At 39.2% G+C, this 16,224-nt stretch overlaps 1 protein-coding gene across 2 annotated transcripts in view; it reads right to left on the bottom strand.

Moving 5' to 3' along the window:
• The window catches only part of VEZT (vezatin, adherens junctions transmembrane protein), a 52,068-nt gene that overhangs the window by 22,504 nt on the left and 13,340 nt on the right, over positions 1-16,224 (bottom strand). Inside the window, exons 2-6 of one of the 2 annotated variants that reach the window (XM_058673281.1) lie at positions 15,811-15,942; positions 14,617-14,706; positions 9,607-9,782; positions 5,964-6,239; positions 3,299-3,436 (exon numbers count right to left, since the gene is read on the bottom strand). In XM_058673281.1, the coding sequence (XP_058529264.1) occupies positions 3,299-3,436; positions 5,964-6,239; positions 9,607-9,782; positions 14,617-14,706; positions 15,811-15,942 (812 nt within the window). Of the gene's footprint in view, positions 1-3,298; positions 3,437-5,963; positions 6,240-9,606; positions 9,783-14,616; positions 14,707-15,810; positions 15,943-16,224 lie in introns of those variants that run through there. The other variant, XM_036492405.2, reaches the window with a different exon arrangement.

The following is a 16,224-nucleotide window of genomic DNA, read 5'->3' as shown; positions in this document are numbered from 1 at the left end:
TAGTACTAAGTTTGTCCTGGCCATATAAATTACAGCTGTTTCCTCGTCCTTATGAGCATACACTAACAGCTATAAATTTAAAATTATACCCATATAATTTTTAATATTGAACCATCTTTGCATTTCTAGCATAATCCTGTAATAACTGCAGATTAAATTTACATCCTAGTTCAATATTTTGTATCTCCATTATGATGCTATTGTAGTTTTTGTCTTTTTAACACATCATATTTTGATACTGAGACTATAGTGTTTTTTAAATATTTATTTTACTTAGGAGTTACAGAGAGATTCCCTATTCACTGACTCACTCCCTAAATGGCCACAATGGCCAGAGCTGGTATCCAATGAGCCTCTTCTGGGTTTCTTTCTTTTTCTTTTTTTTTTTTAAAGATTTATTTTATTTTCATTACAAAGTCAGATATACTGAGAGGAGGAGAGACAGAGAGGAAGTGGAGCTGCCGGGATTAGAACCAGTGGCCATATGGGATTAAGGTGAGGACCTTAGCCACTAGGCCACGCTGCCGAGCCCCTCTTCTGGGTTTCTCACGTAGGTGCAGGGGTCTAAGGACATGGGCCATCCTTTGCAGTTTTCTCAGGTCATAAGCAGGGAGCTAGATTGAATGTGGAGCAGCTGTTGAACTAATAGCAACTTGAACTAATGCCATATGTGATGCTGGTCCCACAGAGGATTAGCTTGCTATAACACAGTACAAGCTCAGCACTATAATATGTTTATGAATATAATGACATGAAGGAGTCTTTTCTGTCTTGACTTTTTTAAAGATTTATTTATTTTTATTGGAAAGGCAGATAAACAGAGAGGAGGAGAGACAGAGAAGATCTTGCACCTGGGAAAGCAGCAGCAGATCGCCCCAAGTACTTAATGCCTCTGCCACCTGAATGGGAGACCCGGATGGAGTTCCTGGTTCCTGGTTTTAGTTTACCCAGTCCTGGTCCTGAGCAGGGTCCGCACCACAAGTGGAGCAGTCAAAATTTAATCTTAGTCAAATGTGGCATCACAAGTTGGCAGCAGCTTAACTTGCTGCACAATGTGGGCTGCCAAATGAGTATTTTAAAAGTATTTGCCAGGCCCGGCGGCGTGGCCTAGCGGCTAAAGTCCTCGCCTTGAACGCGCTGGGATCCCATATGGGAGGCCGGTTCTAATCCCGGCAGCTCCACTTCCCATCCAGCTCCCTGCTTGTGGCCTGGGAAAGCAGTCGAGGACGGCCCAAAGCTTTGGGACCCTGCACCCTTGTGGGAGACCTGGAAGAGGTTCCTGGTTCCCGGCTTTGGATCAGCACAGCACCGGCCGTTGCGGTCACTTGGGGAGTGAATCATCGGACGGAAGATTTTCCTCTCTGTCTCTCTTCCTCTCTGTATATCTGACCTTGTAACAAAAATAAATAAATCTTTTTTTAAAAAAAAGTATTTGTCCAATCTCTTCCAGGAGGTGGTCATTGTTTTTAAAATGACTTCTTAGGCCAGTCTATATTTTGATAAGGAATGAACTATTTCCTCTTACATTTTCCAAGTTGCTGGTCTAGTTGCATACTCTTCTCCCACACCTATGATTATATTTGTGTTCATATTATACAGCAATTATACCTGGACATCTTATCTGTTCACCTCTAATGACTTAAAGCCCATCGGAATAAGGATGTTGGTTATCTTACTGCCAGGCTCCCAATATTTAGAGAGGTGACTAGCACAAGGAACTCTTACAGTCCGTGAGTTTTGTCAGGCATTTCCCCTCATTCTTTTACCTCTCTTTCTAAGCTCTATGAGGCAGGGATTGTGTTTATCATATTTGTCATGAAATATCCAATGACTAGCATATTGCTCAGCATTGAGTTTATGTTTGTGAATATTTATGTTTATGTTTATGCTAATGAATATTTACTGAATGGTTACTTAATGTTCATATGCTACTGTCTTGGAATGTAGACTTTATATTTTTATGATGAACTCATTCTTGCTGGGTTAATTCAGGTATTACCTCCCTCAAAGTCTTGTCTGGATCCATACGTTAAGAATGTTGTCCTGTAGTGTACTCTGAACATTTAAGTTATAAGATGAACCATGGCTTACTCTTTGAACATACTTCTTTAAACATGTAGTACACGTATTTATTCTGTCTTACTAGCACCTGTCATAAAGCAGGCAGGCATCTAGCTAATGTGGAAGCTGTACAAGGTCAAGAACTTGATTTAAATGATTTATAATGATTTATTTCCATTTTCAAAGGGGCAATATGACATAGGAAACACATACAAACAGAAAGGAGAGATTCACTCAAGTGAATGCTGAGTAAGTCACTTAACTTTCGTTTTTTTGCTTTCTCCTAATGTAGAGACAAGACAACATAGCTAGGAATATCTGTGTAGGATATAATGATAGAAAGTAAAATATTTTGTTAACTTTATGCACTATAATTGTCAGTTATATAATATCTAGTATGCAGAAATTATGCTGTAATTATCCATTTATTCATAATTTTACTTACAAATCTTTACTAAAACAACAATTTTATATTTTTTCAAAAGATTTATTTCATTTATTTGAAAGTCAGAGTCATAAGTAGAGAGAAGAGTGAGAGATATTTCATTAGCTGCTTCACATCTCAACTGGTTGCAATGGCTGGGACTGGGCCAAGCAAAAGCCTAGAAGCAGAAGCTTCTTCCAGGTCTCGTCTGTGGGTACAGGGACCCAATCACTAGGGTCATCATCTGTTGCCGTTCCAAGCACAATAGTAGGGAGCTGGATTGTAATCAAAACAGCCAGGACACAAACTAGTGCCTATATGGGATATCAGCCTGGTAGGTAAAGGCTTAACAAACTATTCCACAACATGGGTCCCAAAATGAAAAAGAACAGATCTGATTTCCAGATTCAGTAACTAATAAAGCCCAAATTAGAACTTAATTCAGTCTGCCCCTAGGGTCTGGTGGTGATCTCCTGTTGCTAGGTCATTACCATGCCTTGATACAAATGCCTCACACTCAGTAATTTTTGAAATCAGACCGAGGAAATCTAGGCTTTATTCTCTGGACGGGTGAAGGGAGGCACCTCAAATTTTTTCCTTGCTAAAAATGAGTCACACAAGAGCAGAGGAATTTCTTCCCGTCTATTATTGTCACTCCTCCTGGAATGCAGTTTCAGTTTTAAAATAGAAGTGCTGATGGAAATTAGTTTCTAAATAGGCAGTCTTAGTTTATACTTAACACAGGATGCAGCTATAGTATCTGTGTATGACTGGATATATTGCTTACTCTCACAGATAGACAGAAAAGGATATTTTTTCAGCATATATAGGGTAGCTAGCCTTGCTGCTTGGAAGTTGGCTCTGACAGTTCTGTAGACAGCTCTCCGAAGACCGAGAAGATGCTGGCTGCGATGCTGTCCAGCTTTATTAAATGGGCAAGCAGCACTGACCCTGTCAAGCAAACTTGAAAAGTAAAATGTGATACAACTGTACAGGTGTCCTAAAGCATTCGTTTCCTACATCACAATCCTACTAAACTTAGAAAAAAATTGGCCTTCTCACATCTTTCATTAGTAAGTAGTTACAAATATTCAACTCAAACAGCTACTTATTTCCTTGATAGCCACCAGTAAAAAGGACAAATGAATAAAAATCTCAAAGATTTAAGGCTTCCTCTGATGTGGAGAGACAATAAGTTTTAGTTCGGGGATGAGAAAAGCATAATATGTAAAAATGTGTTTCTTTTTTACACAGCTAGACCACTTGTTAAAATATACTATATTGGAATTATTTCACATTCACTTTTCAAAACCTACATATAAAAGATGTTTTAAGTGTTTAACTATAAAAACCTTCAAATTCTTTATACACATTAAGATAGTCTCATTAATTATATATTTGGTGACTTGTACAGAACAATCAAATACTGTATAAAAGTATATTCTGTACATTCATAAAAATAGGATAAAATCACTTACCCACCTGCTGCCACTGGCACTTACCTACTCAAAATGAAGTAGGGGATGCAGAAAGGTAACAGGACCAGTGGCCAACAGGGGAATGCAAGTAGAAAGGCAAAGTAAGGGTTACTCTCAAAACTGTTTAAGAGGAAGCACATATCTTGACACTTTCCTTAGTGAACAGAATCTATCTGAAACAGTGACATATAATGTATTGATTTATAGCTGAGAGTACACACGATTAAATAGTACACAGTTAATTGGATAATCGTTTTTCACCTAATCAATATCCTCTACCAATAACAAAACAAACACCTGCATTTATAAATTTCCTGCACTTTAGCCACAAAGTGTGAAAAAAAAACACACCAAATTTTAACTCAGACTTTTAAAAATGATAAGCCAAATAAGAATATATTCAAGCACTAGAAATCCATAAAAAGCAGAGGACAGTGATTGGCATTTATTTTTAAATATGAGAATGTAGGTATAGAAGGTTCGTGTATTTGTCAGAGAGAACAAATTGAAGCAGAAACAAAACACCATTCATGATTGCAATATGTGGCATGACGCTTATGCTCCACTTCAGTAAAGTTAGAAATAAAAAATTCTAAGAATTGGTTTTAAATTTATTATTCCTCATCAATTTAAAAATCCATTGTCCACTTAAATAGAGACACAACACAATCTCTTGTAATACTTCTGCCTGTCTGGCATCTGAATGGGCAGGAAGTCCTAAACTGGAGGCAACTTACGTCTGACTCACTTTGCCTTTTCATGCCAATTCCACACATATGAGTAAAAGAGGGAAATGATAAAAGGCACAAGATTGTAAGCATCAGTTGGACATAGAGTATAGCCACTCAACTTACTCATCATTGTAAAATGCTGTGCAAGTAAAGAATGAAAAGCAGTTATTCCTAACTTGAACAGTTGTTTTTAACAAGTTATTTCAAAATGGGATGAAGTTTCCTCTCCTTGGGGAAAGGTGTATTCAATCTAGTGAACAACAAAATCACTAGACAAAGGGTTGTTCACCCTTTAGAGTGAAGTGAATCCCTCTTACAACTTAGGGTTGTTCAAACACTCAGAACTGTTGTGTCGAACCCAAAAGGGTAAACAATAAGATAACTGCTGGAGATTCTTTCACTTTTCTGTGCTATAATTTTGCAGAAGCTCATTTTATGTCCAGATTATCTAAATACAACTCTAGAGTACAACAGAGTGAAGGGCATGATGACTAGCGTGGGTTTTGTTATTCCCAATTTTGTGATTTTCTAGATAAAGCTCATTAAAAGCAATGATTATTTTGCTCCACATACTTACTTTCTTCCATCAATAGATTGCAAAGGTTACATAAGTTTCTAACCCATTCAGTAAAACCATCTTTCATAGCTGTAAGCAGGCAGCCTAATGCACTGAACATAGGCTTTAGAAGATCATATGAAACGGATCTTACACTGTGTGTCTTTGCAAAAGTGTCCAGTATACGATATGGAACACAGCTAATGCTCAATAAATATAACTTCTTTTCAAAAGTAGAAAAATTGGATTCAGAATATCCTGAAGCCTGTAGTATACTCACAGCTGTACCGGTGAACACTTAATTCCCAAAGGACTGTAAAACAGCACTATTTGCATGATATACTAAGAGTTTCAGTGGGGTAATATTTCCTAAAATTTACCTAAAGAATATTTAAGAGTACATGTTGAGACTTCTTTTTCAAAAGGAATGCATGTCAGATACAGCTGCCATTTAAAGTGAAGGTGGAGGGCATTTGAGGAGCAAGCACTTACTGAGTAACTACAGCACACTAGGTTCAATGCTGCGTGTTCTCCATGTATTGTCTTACATGTTACATGGTAGAACAGGGGAGAATCTTGTCAACATATTTTGGCTTTCCAAAACAGATAAAGAGAATCATCCTCCTTGTAAATACAATATGGAAGTATAACAGGTCACCCTGAACTAAGGAGCAAACACAATCACATAAAAATCTAATAAAAAATGAACTCACAGTGTAAATCCTCTAGAGATGACTTCGGTTTCTTGAATGAGACGTAAAGATTTCCTTACAAGATTAGTAAATGCGCGGCTGTTTATGGCCATATCTTCCAAATGAAAAGTGTACTTTTTTAGGGTCATTTGTAATTTGGCTGTCCTCCATAAGCTCAAGGCTCGTATAATCAGATAAACAAATAGAATCACTCCCCAAACCAGCCAGGAAGACACAATCCACGCACTGGGAAGCACAAGCAGCAAACTAATGAAGGCAAGCAGCACTGAGACATCCCTAGAAATAGAGAAATCAAGAGAACAGCATCCATCAGACAAGAAAAAGAACTGCGTTGTTTCAATCAGTAAAAACAATGATACATTTAGGTTTACCAAAAAGTTCTTTGTAGAGCAAGACTTAAAAAATTACATATAGTAAGGTCAATCCAGATATTATGGAAAATGAATTAAAAGTTAAGTTTATTTTGGCATAATGATTTTTGAATCACAGGCACAGGAGAGCTCTTCAAACAGTACATGGGAGGGCCTGGCACAGTAGCCTAGTGGCTAAAGTCCTCGCCTTGAACGTGCCAGGATCCCAAATGGGCGCTGGTTCAAATACCGGCAGCCCTGCTTTCGTTGCAGCTCCCTGCTTGTGGCCTAGGAAAGCAGTCGAGGAAGGGCCCAAAGCCTTGGGACCCTGCACTCGCGTGGGAGACCTGGAAGAAGCTTCAGGATCCTGGCTTCGGATCGGTGCAGCACTGGGCGTTGTGGTCACTTGGGGAGTGAATCATCGGACAGAAGATCTTCCTCTCTGTCTGTCCTCCTCTCTGTATATCCGCCTTTCCAATAAAAATAAATAAATCTTTAAAAATTAAAAGTTCATGGGAAATACACATTACGAACTAGGCAAAGATTTCAAAATCTCAATGTACCTAAAATAGTTATTTCTTTTAAAAAAATATTTATTTTTTATTGGAAAGGTGGATATACAGAGAGGAGAGGAGGAAAGGAAGATCTTCCATCCAATGGTTCACTCCCCAATCAGCTGTAACGGTTGGAGCTGAGCCAATCCAAAGCCAGGAGCCTCTTCCCAGTCTCCCACGCGGGTGCAAGGTTCCAAAATCTTGGGACTGCAGTCCTCGACTGCATTCCCAGGACACAGGCAGGGAGCTGGATGGGAAGCGGGGCAGCCTGGATTAGAACTATTGCCCATATGGGATCCTGGTGCGTTCAAGGCAAGGACTTTAACTGCTATGCTATTGCGCTGGGCCCAAATAGTTATTTATTTTCATTTTCCATGAACTTTCTAAAGTGCCTTTGTAGTCTGCAAGTCTCTAGCTACTTGCCAGTGAACAGATTCAGTGAAATGATGTCAGAAATATGTATCTTCATAAACCACTCTAATACAATGTAAGCACTTTAATAATGAAATGTAAACAATACATAATAATGTAAATAATCATGCAAAAATAAAACAGAAACAATAAAATGTAAACACGAGAAGGAGTGTATAGTTGAAGAGTAATTGTTTTGAATAGCTATCTAAGTTTAATTTTAAAACCATATATTTGGCACAGACCATGATTTCAACAAAGTTTGGTGTTTTACTGCTTTAATTTGAAATATCAAAAAAAATTTTATTCACATCAATTCTAAATCTAATAGAGTAAAACTTACCTTATAAGTAATGCAGGGTTACTTAAAAATGTGTACATGTAAGAAGGAAGGTGGCATGAGGGGATGCATTTGAGACTACCCATAAAACAGTATCAGCAACACTTGGAGAATGTTAGAGACATTCTGCAAAGGAAACCACAGGTAGAAAAGTTTCTCTTTTTTTTAAGATTTGTTTATTAAGCTTTGGGCCGTCCTCGACTGCTTCCCCAGGCCACAAGCAGGGAGCTGGATGGGAAGTGGAGCTTCCGGGATTAGAACCGGCGCCCATATGGGATCCCAGCGCATTGGTCCTAGGGCCCAGTGCCGTGGCCTAGCAGCTAAAGTCCTCGCCTTGTATGCGCCAGGAGCTCATATGGGCGCCGGTTCTAATCCCAGCTGCTTCACTTCCCATCCAGCTCCCTGCTTGTGGCCTGGGACAGCAGTCGAGGACGGCCCAAAGCCTTGGTACCCTGTACCCACATGGGAGACCCAAAAGAGGCTCCTGGCTTCAGATTGGCACAGCACTGGCCGTTGCGGTCACTTTGAGAGTGAATTATCGGAAGGAAGATCTTCCTTTCTGTCTCTTCTCATCTCTGTATATCTGACTTTGCAATAAAAATAAATATTTTTTAAAAAAAATTTATTGACCGTATTTGCTCTTGAAATTCGCTTTTTTCCAGATGATTCTAATCATATCATAAAGCCAAACCTCACTATATACTTAAATTTATTAACACAAAGTATAAAAGCATTTTTAGTATTCATAGTTGCATAATCACATTTGTGGATTAAAAAAGCTTAAAAGTAAAAGAGTAAATTCTGAATCTCCACAGTTCCTTTTAGCAGCATCTTAAATGCCTCTATTCTGCAGTATAAGATGCTTTATTTTTTTTTTTTTTTGAAGATTTTATTATTATTGGAAAGCCGGATATACAGAGAGGAGGAGAGACAGAGAGGAACATCTTCCGTTCGATGATTCACTCCCCAAGTGAGCCGCAACGGGCCGGTGCGCGCCAATCCGATGCCGGGACCAGGAACCTCTTCCAGGTCTCCCACAAGGGTGCAGTGTCCCAAAGCTTTGGGCCGTCCTCGACTACTGTCCTAGGCCACAAGCAGAGAGCTGGATGGGAAGTGGAGCTGCCAGGATTAGAACCTGCGCCCATATGGGATCCCGGGGCTTTCAAGGCGAGGACTTTAGCCGCTAGGCCACGCCGGCGGGCCCAAGATGCTTTATTTTCTTATGATGACATCTGAGTAACAAACATGATACTTATTACAGTATGAAACATGCCAGTCTGACAAGACAAAATTCTGAGCACTGAGGCCAATGACTCTGAGTGCAACAGCTTGAGCAGCAGTGACTTAATTCATTTTCTTAATTTGCAGAGGACATAACAATTCTTTACATATAATCCCTTTCTACTATTTAACACCTCTTTTTCATCCCCCCATAGATTATGGGCTAAGACTCTGAATCACACTCAAATATTTAGTGTTGACATTTTTTAGGATAGTCTGAATAACTAAATTATGTCTTCTCCCACCCATACAAGTCTTTTAAAAAACTGTGTTTCTTACCATCTCTCCTCACCCAACCCAGAGAGAGTTGCCTTGTGTATTTCCATGTCCTGTGCTACTCTGGGTGGCTCTACAATGTGGTTATGGTATAATTTATCAGTCTAAGGGAGCATAAATAATTAGTTAGGTTTGCATAAACAAGCACAGGTATATGGGGGGTAAGGGATTTTGAGTGGGGAGGAGTTTACTCGCTGGGTTGCTAAGCTGAATTGGAAAGAGGTAACAGTTAAATTGCAATTTTTCCAGCTTAATTTTAAATAATAATTACCTCGGAAAAGCAATTTTTTTGGCTCTGGTATAGTATTACATTAATTATATACTAAATACACGGCATGTTTAGAATGTCTATATTATGCAGAATATTATAGTTAGAGTAATGGTAATGCTCTGTATGTAAGCAGACAGGAGAGAGATTTTCTGGACAGTACCAAATATTAGGGGTTGCCAGGGAGCCAAGTGTTGGAAGGTGTCCATTTTCCTGTTGTTGAGGTTGCCCTGCAGACAGGATACTGGGATCAAGTAGCTCAATCAGCTCCACATCCTCTTGTAAAAGGACTTCCTGTTGCAGGATGGTATGTAGTGAGTCGAGTCGGAATCCAATATCCTAGCCAGTAAAATACCGGAAGAGAGGTATTAATACATACACAACACTGTAAAAAATGTTGAGCTCCTAATTCCAATAGAATCTAGAGGTGCTTAATTTCAGTTCAGGCTCCAAGAAGACATACTAGTCTAATTGATCTTCAATTTGATGGAGGTAAAATAATAAAGATTGAGGTGCATAAGGTTGAGCCACCAGATGTGAATACAACTTTTATAATACTCAGCCGTACAGTAACTGAAGATTAATATACTTGTCTAGTTAATACTAATTCATGGGCCCGGCAGCATAGCCTGGCGGCTAAAGTCCTTGCCTTGAACGTGCTGGGATCTCATATGGGTGCTGGTTCTAATCCCGGCAGCTCCACTTCCCATCCAGCTCCCTGCTTGTGGCCTGGGAAAGCAGTCGAGGACGGCCCAAAGCTTTGGGACCCTGGACCCGTGGGGGAGACCGGAAAGAGGTTCCTGGTTCCCGGCTTCAGATCGGCACAGCACCGGCTGTTGTGCTCACTTGGGGAGTGAAACATCGGATGGAAGATTTTCCTCTCTGTCTCTCCTCCTCTCTGTATATCCGACTTGGTAATAAAAATAAATAAATCTTTAAAAAAAATACTAAAAAAAAAATACTAATTCATTAATTGAAGATGTTGACCTGAGGTACTATTTTTTTTTTAAAGATTTATTCATTTTATTACAGCCAGATATACACAGTGGAGAGACAGAGAAGATCTTCCATCCGATGATTCACTCCCCAAGTGAGCCGCAACGGGCCGATGCGCGCCAATCCGAAGCCGGGAACCTGGAACCTCCTCCGGGTCTCCCCCACGGGTGCAGTGTCCCAATGCATTGGGCCGTCCTCGACTGCTTTCCGAGGCCACAAGCAGGGAGCTGGATGGGAAGTGGAGCTGCCGGGATTAGAACCGGAGCCCATATGGGATCCCGGGGCGTTCAAGGCGAGGACTTTAGCCGCTAGGCCACGCCGCCGGGCCCAATTTTAACTTCTAATTATAGCTCTCTGTGAACTTTCTGAAGTAAACTTGTAGTACCTACTTTACTGGGTTGTTGCAAGGATTAAAGAAGTCATCATCTATACAATACTGTGATAGAGTAAGCAATATACAAATATTAGGTGTGATCTTACTACATATGAAAACAATTAAACACAATAAAGAAGACAAACATTGAACACAACACAAAAAACTTTCTGAATACAGAGCATATAGATAAATAAGAGCTTTCAAACGCTAAAGTTTTGGACAAAATCTTGAGGAAAAGCTAGGATTCCTTACTGGAAAGATTACAACAGGCCAAGAGAAAATCCAAAAGAATGCCACCAGAGTGTAGTAGTACACACACAGAGTAAATACGGAATGAAGGAAAGGGAAGACTGAATTCACTAGTGAAAATAGCCCTGAACAATCCTGGAAAGATAGGTTAGGGCCAAATTATAAAGATTTGTTAATGCTGAAGCAATTAATTTGCATTTGACTTGATGAATATGAGATCTTTTTTAGGACTGAAATATGGAAGAGACACAAAAAAGTAATTTAGGAAGATTTCTCCTTGGTTGGAATGAAAGGATATGAAAAAGTGCAGCCAAAGTATAAGGAGATTTCTACTTTCTTCTCATGAAAATAAAGAAGGGAATTTATTCAGGTGTCTTTTTCGATGACCTTACACAGATTTTAATATTATGGCACTGTTACATAAGGCTGATAAGAAGATCAAATGAGTTAACTTGTCTAGATACTTTGCAGGATAAAAGTGCTTTAAAAAGTGCTGTTACCAGTACCGTTTCTATTGCACCAATAATGCAGAATGGGCACTATTGTGCAGCAGGTTAAGCTGCCAGTTGTGAGGTTGGTATCCCAGATGAAAATGCTGGTTTACAGCCGGGGCTGCTCTGCTTCTGATGAAGCTTCTTGCTAATGCACTTGGGAAAGCAGGGGAAGTCAGTACTCATATAACACTACTTTGATCAAGTACTTGGATTCCTGATACCTAAACAGAGACCTGGATAGAATGCTAGGATCTTGCTTTTGGCCTGATTTAGTCCCAGCTGTTGGGCGCATGTGGACAGTGAACCAGCAGATGGAAGATCTCTGTCAACCTTGCCTTTAAAATAAACAAATAAATACGCAGAGAGAGATAAAAAATAAAAAAACAAGAGAAAAGAAAAATGAAGGGGTCAATAGATTGCGGTCTAGCATGTGCAGCTACCTACCATCTGCAATGCTGGCATCCCATTTGGGCACTGATTCCTGTCCCATTTGCTTCACCTTTTATTCAACTCCCTGTTAATGGGTTTGGGAAAGCAGTGGAGGATGGTCTAAATGCTTCGATCCCTATTTGGAAAATCTGGAAGAATCTTCTGGCTACCGGTTTCAACTTTGCTTATTCCTGGTATTTGCAATCATTTCGGGAGTGAGTCAGAAGATCTAAGATTTCTCTCTCTGAAACTCTGCCTTTCAAATGATCAAATAAATCTTTAAATAAAAAGTGCTAAAATATTCAGATATCATGAAGTAACTGTCAATATTTTATAAAAGGAAAGAGGTACAGTTTCAGTATCTATATAGCCAAGAAAAATTTATCATGTAACAATCAAGGGGAAAATTCAGTCTTATACCACAGACAAATGGGGAATTTCTTTTCTTTAACTGATTAGCTATTAGGTATTTCTACAATTCTCTATAATATAGGCACAAAAGTTATGGACACAGAATTTGGCACTTTATGAGGAAGTGTGACATGAGGGTCCATTGTTGCAGTGTAGCAGGTAAAACCACCACATACAGCACCAGCATACCATATGGGTGCTGGTTACATTTGCAGCTGCTCCATTTCTAATCCAGCTCACTGCTAACATACCTGGGAAAGCAGCAGAGGATGACCTAAGTACTTGGGCCCCTGCACCCACATGGAAGGCCAGAAGAAGCTCCTGGCTCTTGACTTTGGATAGACTCAGCTCTAATTTGGGGGTTGAACTAGCCGATGGAAGATCTCTCTTTCCTCCCTTCCACTCCCTTTCCTTCTACTCTGCTCTGTTTTGATAATCTTAAGTAAATCTTTAAAAAAGAAACAGAAAATTACATGAAAATGTGGCTAGTGACAAAGAACCAAAAATGAAAATATCTGGTCTATACATACAGACTATGACTAAACCACGAAGAAGTGTATATAGATCCAAATATCTTAACACAGTTCTAGCCATCATTGAAGAGTAGGATGGTGCCACCTGGATAAAGATGATGGTCTATGCAGATGACAACACATCGCACTGACCTCAATAATCGTTCTACAAAGATGAAATCTGGATTGCTTTAGAAGTAATTCTACTCTGTCAAAAGATAATCAAAATCAACTAAGGAAGGTAATATGAGCTTTGGAATCAGGAAATCACTCTTCAAATTCCAGATATTTTTACCACAACATTCTTTTTTGTTGTTGTTGTTGTTAAAGAATTATTTTTTATTGGAAAAAGAGAGACAAAGAGAATGAGAGACAGAAATATCTTCATCCGCTGTTTCTCCAATCAATGACCACAATGGTCAGATTCGAGCTGGTCCAAAGCCAGGATTCAGGAGCCTCTTCTGGGTCTCCCACACGGGTGCAGGGTTCCAAGGCTTTGGGCCATCCTTGACTGCTTTCCCATGCCATAAGCAGGCAGCTGGATGGGAAGAGAGCAGCTGGAACATGAACAGGCACCCCCATTGGTTGCGATGTTTGCAAGGGGAGGATTAGCCAACTGAGCCATTGCATTTGGCCTTCAACATTCACTTTAAAAACATTTTTAAAAATTATTTATTTGGAAGGAAGAATTATAGAAACAGAGAGATCCACTGTCTCTTTACTGGATCACCCTAGCAGCTGCAAAGGCTGGGTCTTGGTCGGGCTGAAGCCAGGAGCCTCCTCCAGATCTCCAAGTGGGTGGCAGGAGCGTAAGTACTTGGGCCATGTTCTGCGGCTTTTCCCAGGTGCATTAGCAAGGAGTTGGATTGGAAGCCGAATGTCCAGGACTGGAATGGGCACTCCAGTTAGGATGCTAGCACTGCAGAGGCTTAGCCTGTGGCATACAACATGGGTCTCAACCTCAATGGATTTGAACAGTTCACTCAATAGCTTACTAAGGCAAAATTAACTAACATTGGCTTTCTGAGTGGCAAAATACACTAAACCTCTTAGTGTTGGTTAGTGTACCAAATCAAAATGTGAAGGCACTTGTAAAAAAGCTCTTTACAAATGTTAAATTTTAAGGTTCTAGTGCAGGCAGCAGAGAATCCTGAAATTTGCTTGACTTAACCTGATTCTTCCTTCTGGGGTTACCAGAACTTAGTAACTTCAGACTTGTTAGCTATACTGCCTGGATTTGGTTGAAGCACATCCCCTAGCATAAAGGGTCAAGCAACACAAACATTACAGCAGAGAACAGAAAAAAAGCAAAGAAAGTGTCCCAGAAACCAGAAAGATCTGCGATGTTCACTATTTTAATGTTTGGGGAATTCTGTGATTTATTAGTACTGTGAGACTGAACTGATCCAATTAATAGATTTGCATTCCCTTTGCTAAAAGAGGAATACCTGTCAATGGAAGCAGGTGGTAGGACTATATTATTTAACAAAGTCTTAGTAACTATCAGAATATTCTAAATTGTCTAATAAAAGGGTTATGAAAATCACAGGTAAGCCCAAATTTAAAGGTTCCACGTAATTTCAGAAGTTTCCAATAAAAATAAATCATTGGCCAAATCAGCAGCAAAACAAATTTCAATCATTGAATCTCTCATTAATGAAGTGGAGCCATGAGAAATGACAAAAAGAAGTAAAATGAACACTCACCAACTTGTGAAGTAAGTCATTTTTCTTACTGTGTTGGGGAGAGAAAATCCAACTTCTGACAGTATGTGTTACTTTTAACAGGATGCCTTGCTGAAAGAGATTAATTATATTGCATAGGATTATTAAACCACAAATAGCATATAAATGCAAATAAGCTATCCCTAATTAATTAAATTTTTTTCCAGAAAAAGACAACAAAGAATCACCCAAGTTACATGTCCTGTCAATGTTTCCTTCCCTTGTTAGTTTCCAAATGCAATTGCATGTCATAATTACCTGGATATTTTAATTAAGAACATATTCCAGGGCCCCCAAAGCAAAGATTCTGATTCAATAGGTCTGCAACGAGGCTAAAAATCTGATTTTGAAGAGTGGCCAGAAGTCACTCTATTATAGTTCATTTATTTTGAGAATCCTATATGCTATCTCTTTCCATATGATCATAGTATTTCTTTCAGAATGAAAACATCTGGATAATGCAAGTACTCAAACACTATTTCTTTCAATAATACTAAGGCAGTAAGCTATTTTATTAATTTTTCCAGCTCCGTGCTTATGGCTAGGGAAAGCAGAGGACAGTCTAAAGCGTTGGGACCCTGCACCCATCTGGGAGACCTGGAAGAGGATCTCCTGGCTCCTGGCTTCAGATCAGCTCAGCTCTGGCGGTTGTAGCCATTTGGGTATGAGCCATAGATGGAAGATTTTTCTCTCTGCCTCTTCTTTCTGTAAAACTGCTTTTCCAATAAAATAAATGAATACATAAATTATATAAATAAATAAATGCCAGACAGCACAAAGAATGAGACAAAATGCTTATTTTCCCCCATTTAAATTAGAACTCCTTTGATCAAAACTGAAATTTACTTGAATATTTTGTTATTTTAGTAAATACAGCAAGTAGAACACAAGTGACTCTAGTAAGTGCCTTGTATAAAATCAAATTAATGGAGTCCTTTGAGTATCAGCCTCTAAATGCTGTGCATCAACTATGGGATATTTACTAGCTCCCTCTGGATATATATCCCAAACACACACATGCATATATCTCCAATTTACATTTCTAAGAAATCTTAACAATGTGAGGAAGGACATTTCATCTGTCTGTATTGTATAGGTAAAGGCAAAAGCAGTTTAAACAGTCATTAAGGTAAAGAACAAAAGATTAAGCCATAAACAATGAGCATGCTTTCTTACTTTTGGTTCTACTTTTATAGGAGGTTTTTGTTGTCCCTCTGTTGTGCATTTTTCTGGTTTTGGTGACAAAGAAGAACATATTTCAAAGTCCGTGTGTCCTAAATCCTGTAAGTACTGGTAAAGTGGAGAATTCTGTAAAAGAGTCATACAAAATAAAGCAAGTTTCAAGATCAGTATAGCTTTCAATGCCAAATTCAATATAAAACCGTTATGACTGCTATAGTTAGGTTCTGTAAGATAAAACAATCTTCAACACAGCTGCCAACCAAAATTTATCAATACAGAATGTCTTTTCAAGACAAACATTTTATTCTAGAAGCGCAAGGGTTTACAAATCTGACACACCAGGATGCATGGGGGACCAATGATACATGGATGCGGCGGGAAGCAAAGAAAAGACCATTAGTAGACTGC

Source organism: Ochotona princeps, chromosome 15, assembly GCF_030435755.1.
Source record: "Ochotona princeps isolate mOchPri1 chromosome 15, mOchPri1.hap1, whole genome shotgun sequence".
Classification (NCBI taxonomy): domain Eukaryota; kingdom Metazoa; phylum Chordata; class Mammalia; order Lagomorpha; family Ochotonidae; genus Ochotona; species Ochotona princeps.
The sequence above is the reverse complement of the archived record's forward strand: the minus strand, read 5'-3'. Positions and strand labels throughout refer to the sequence as shown.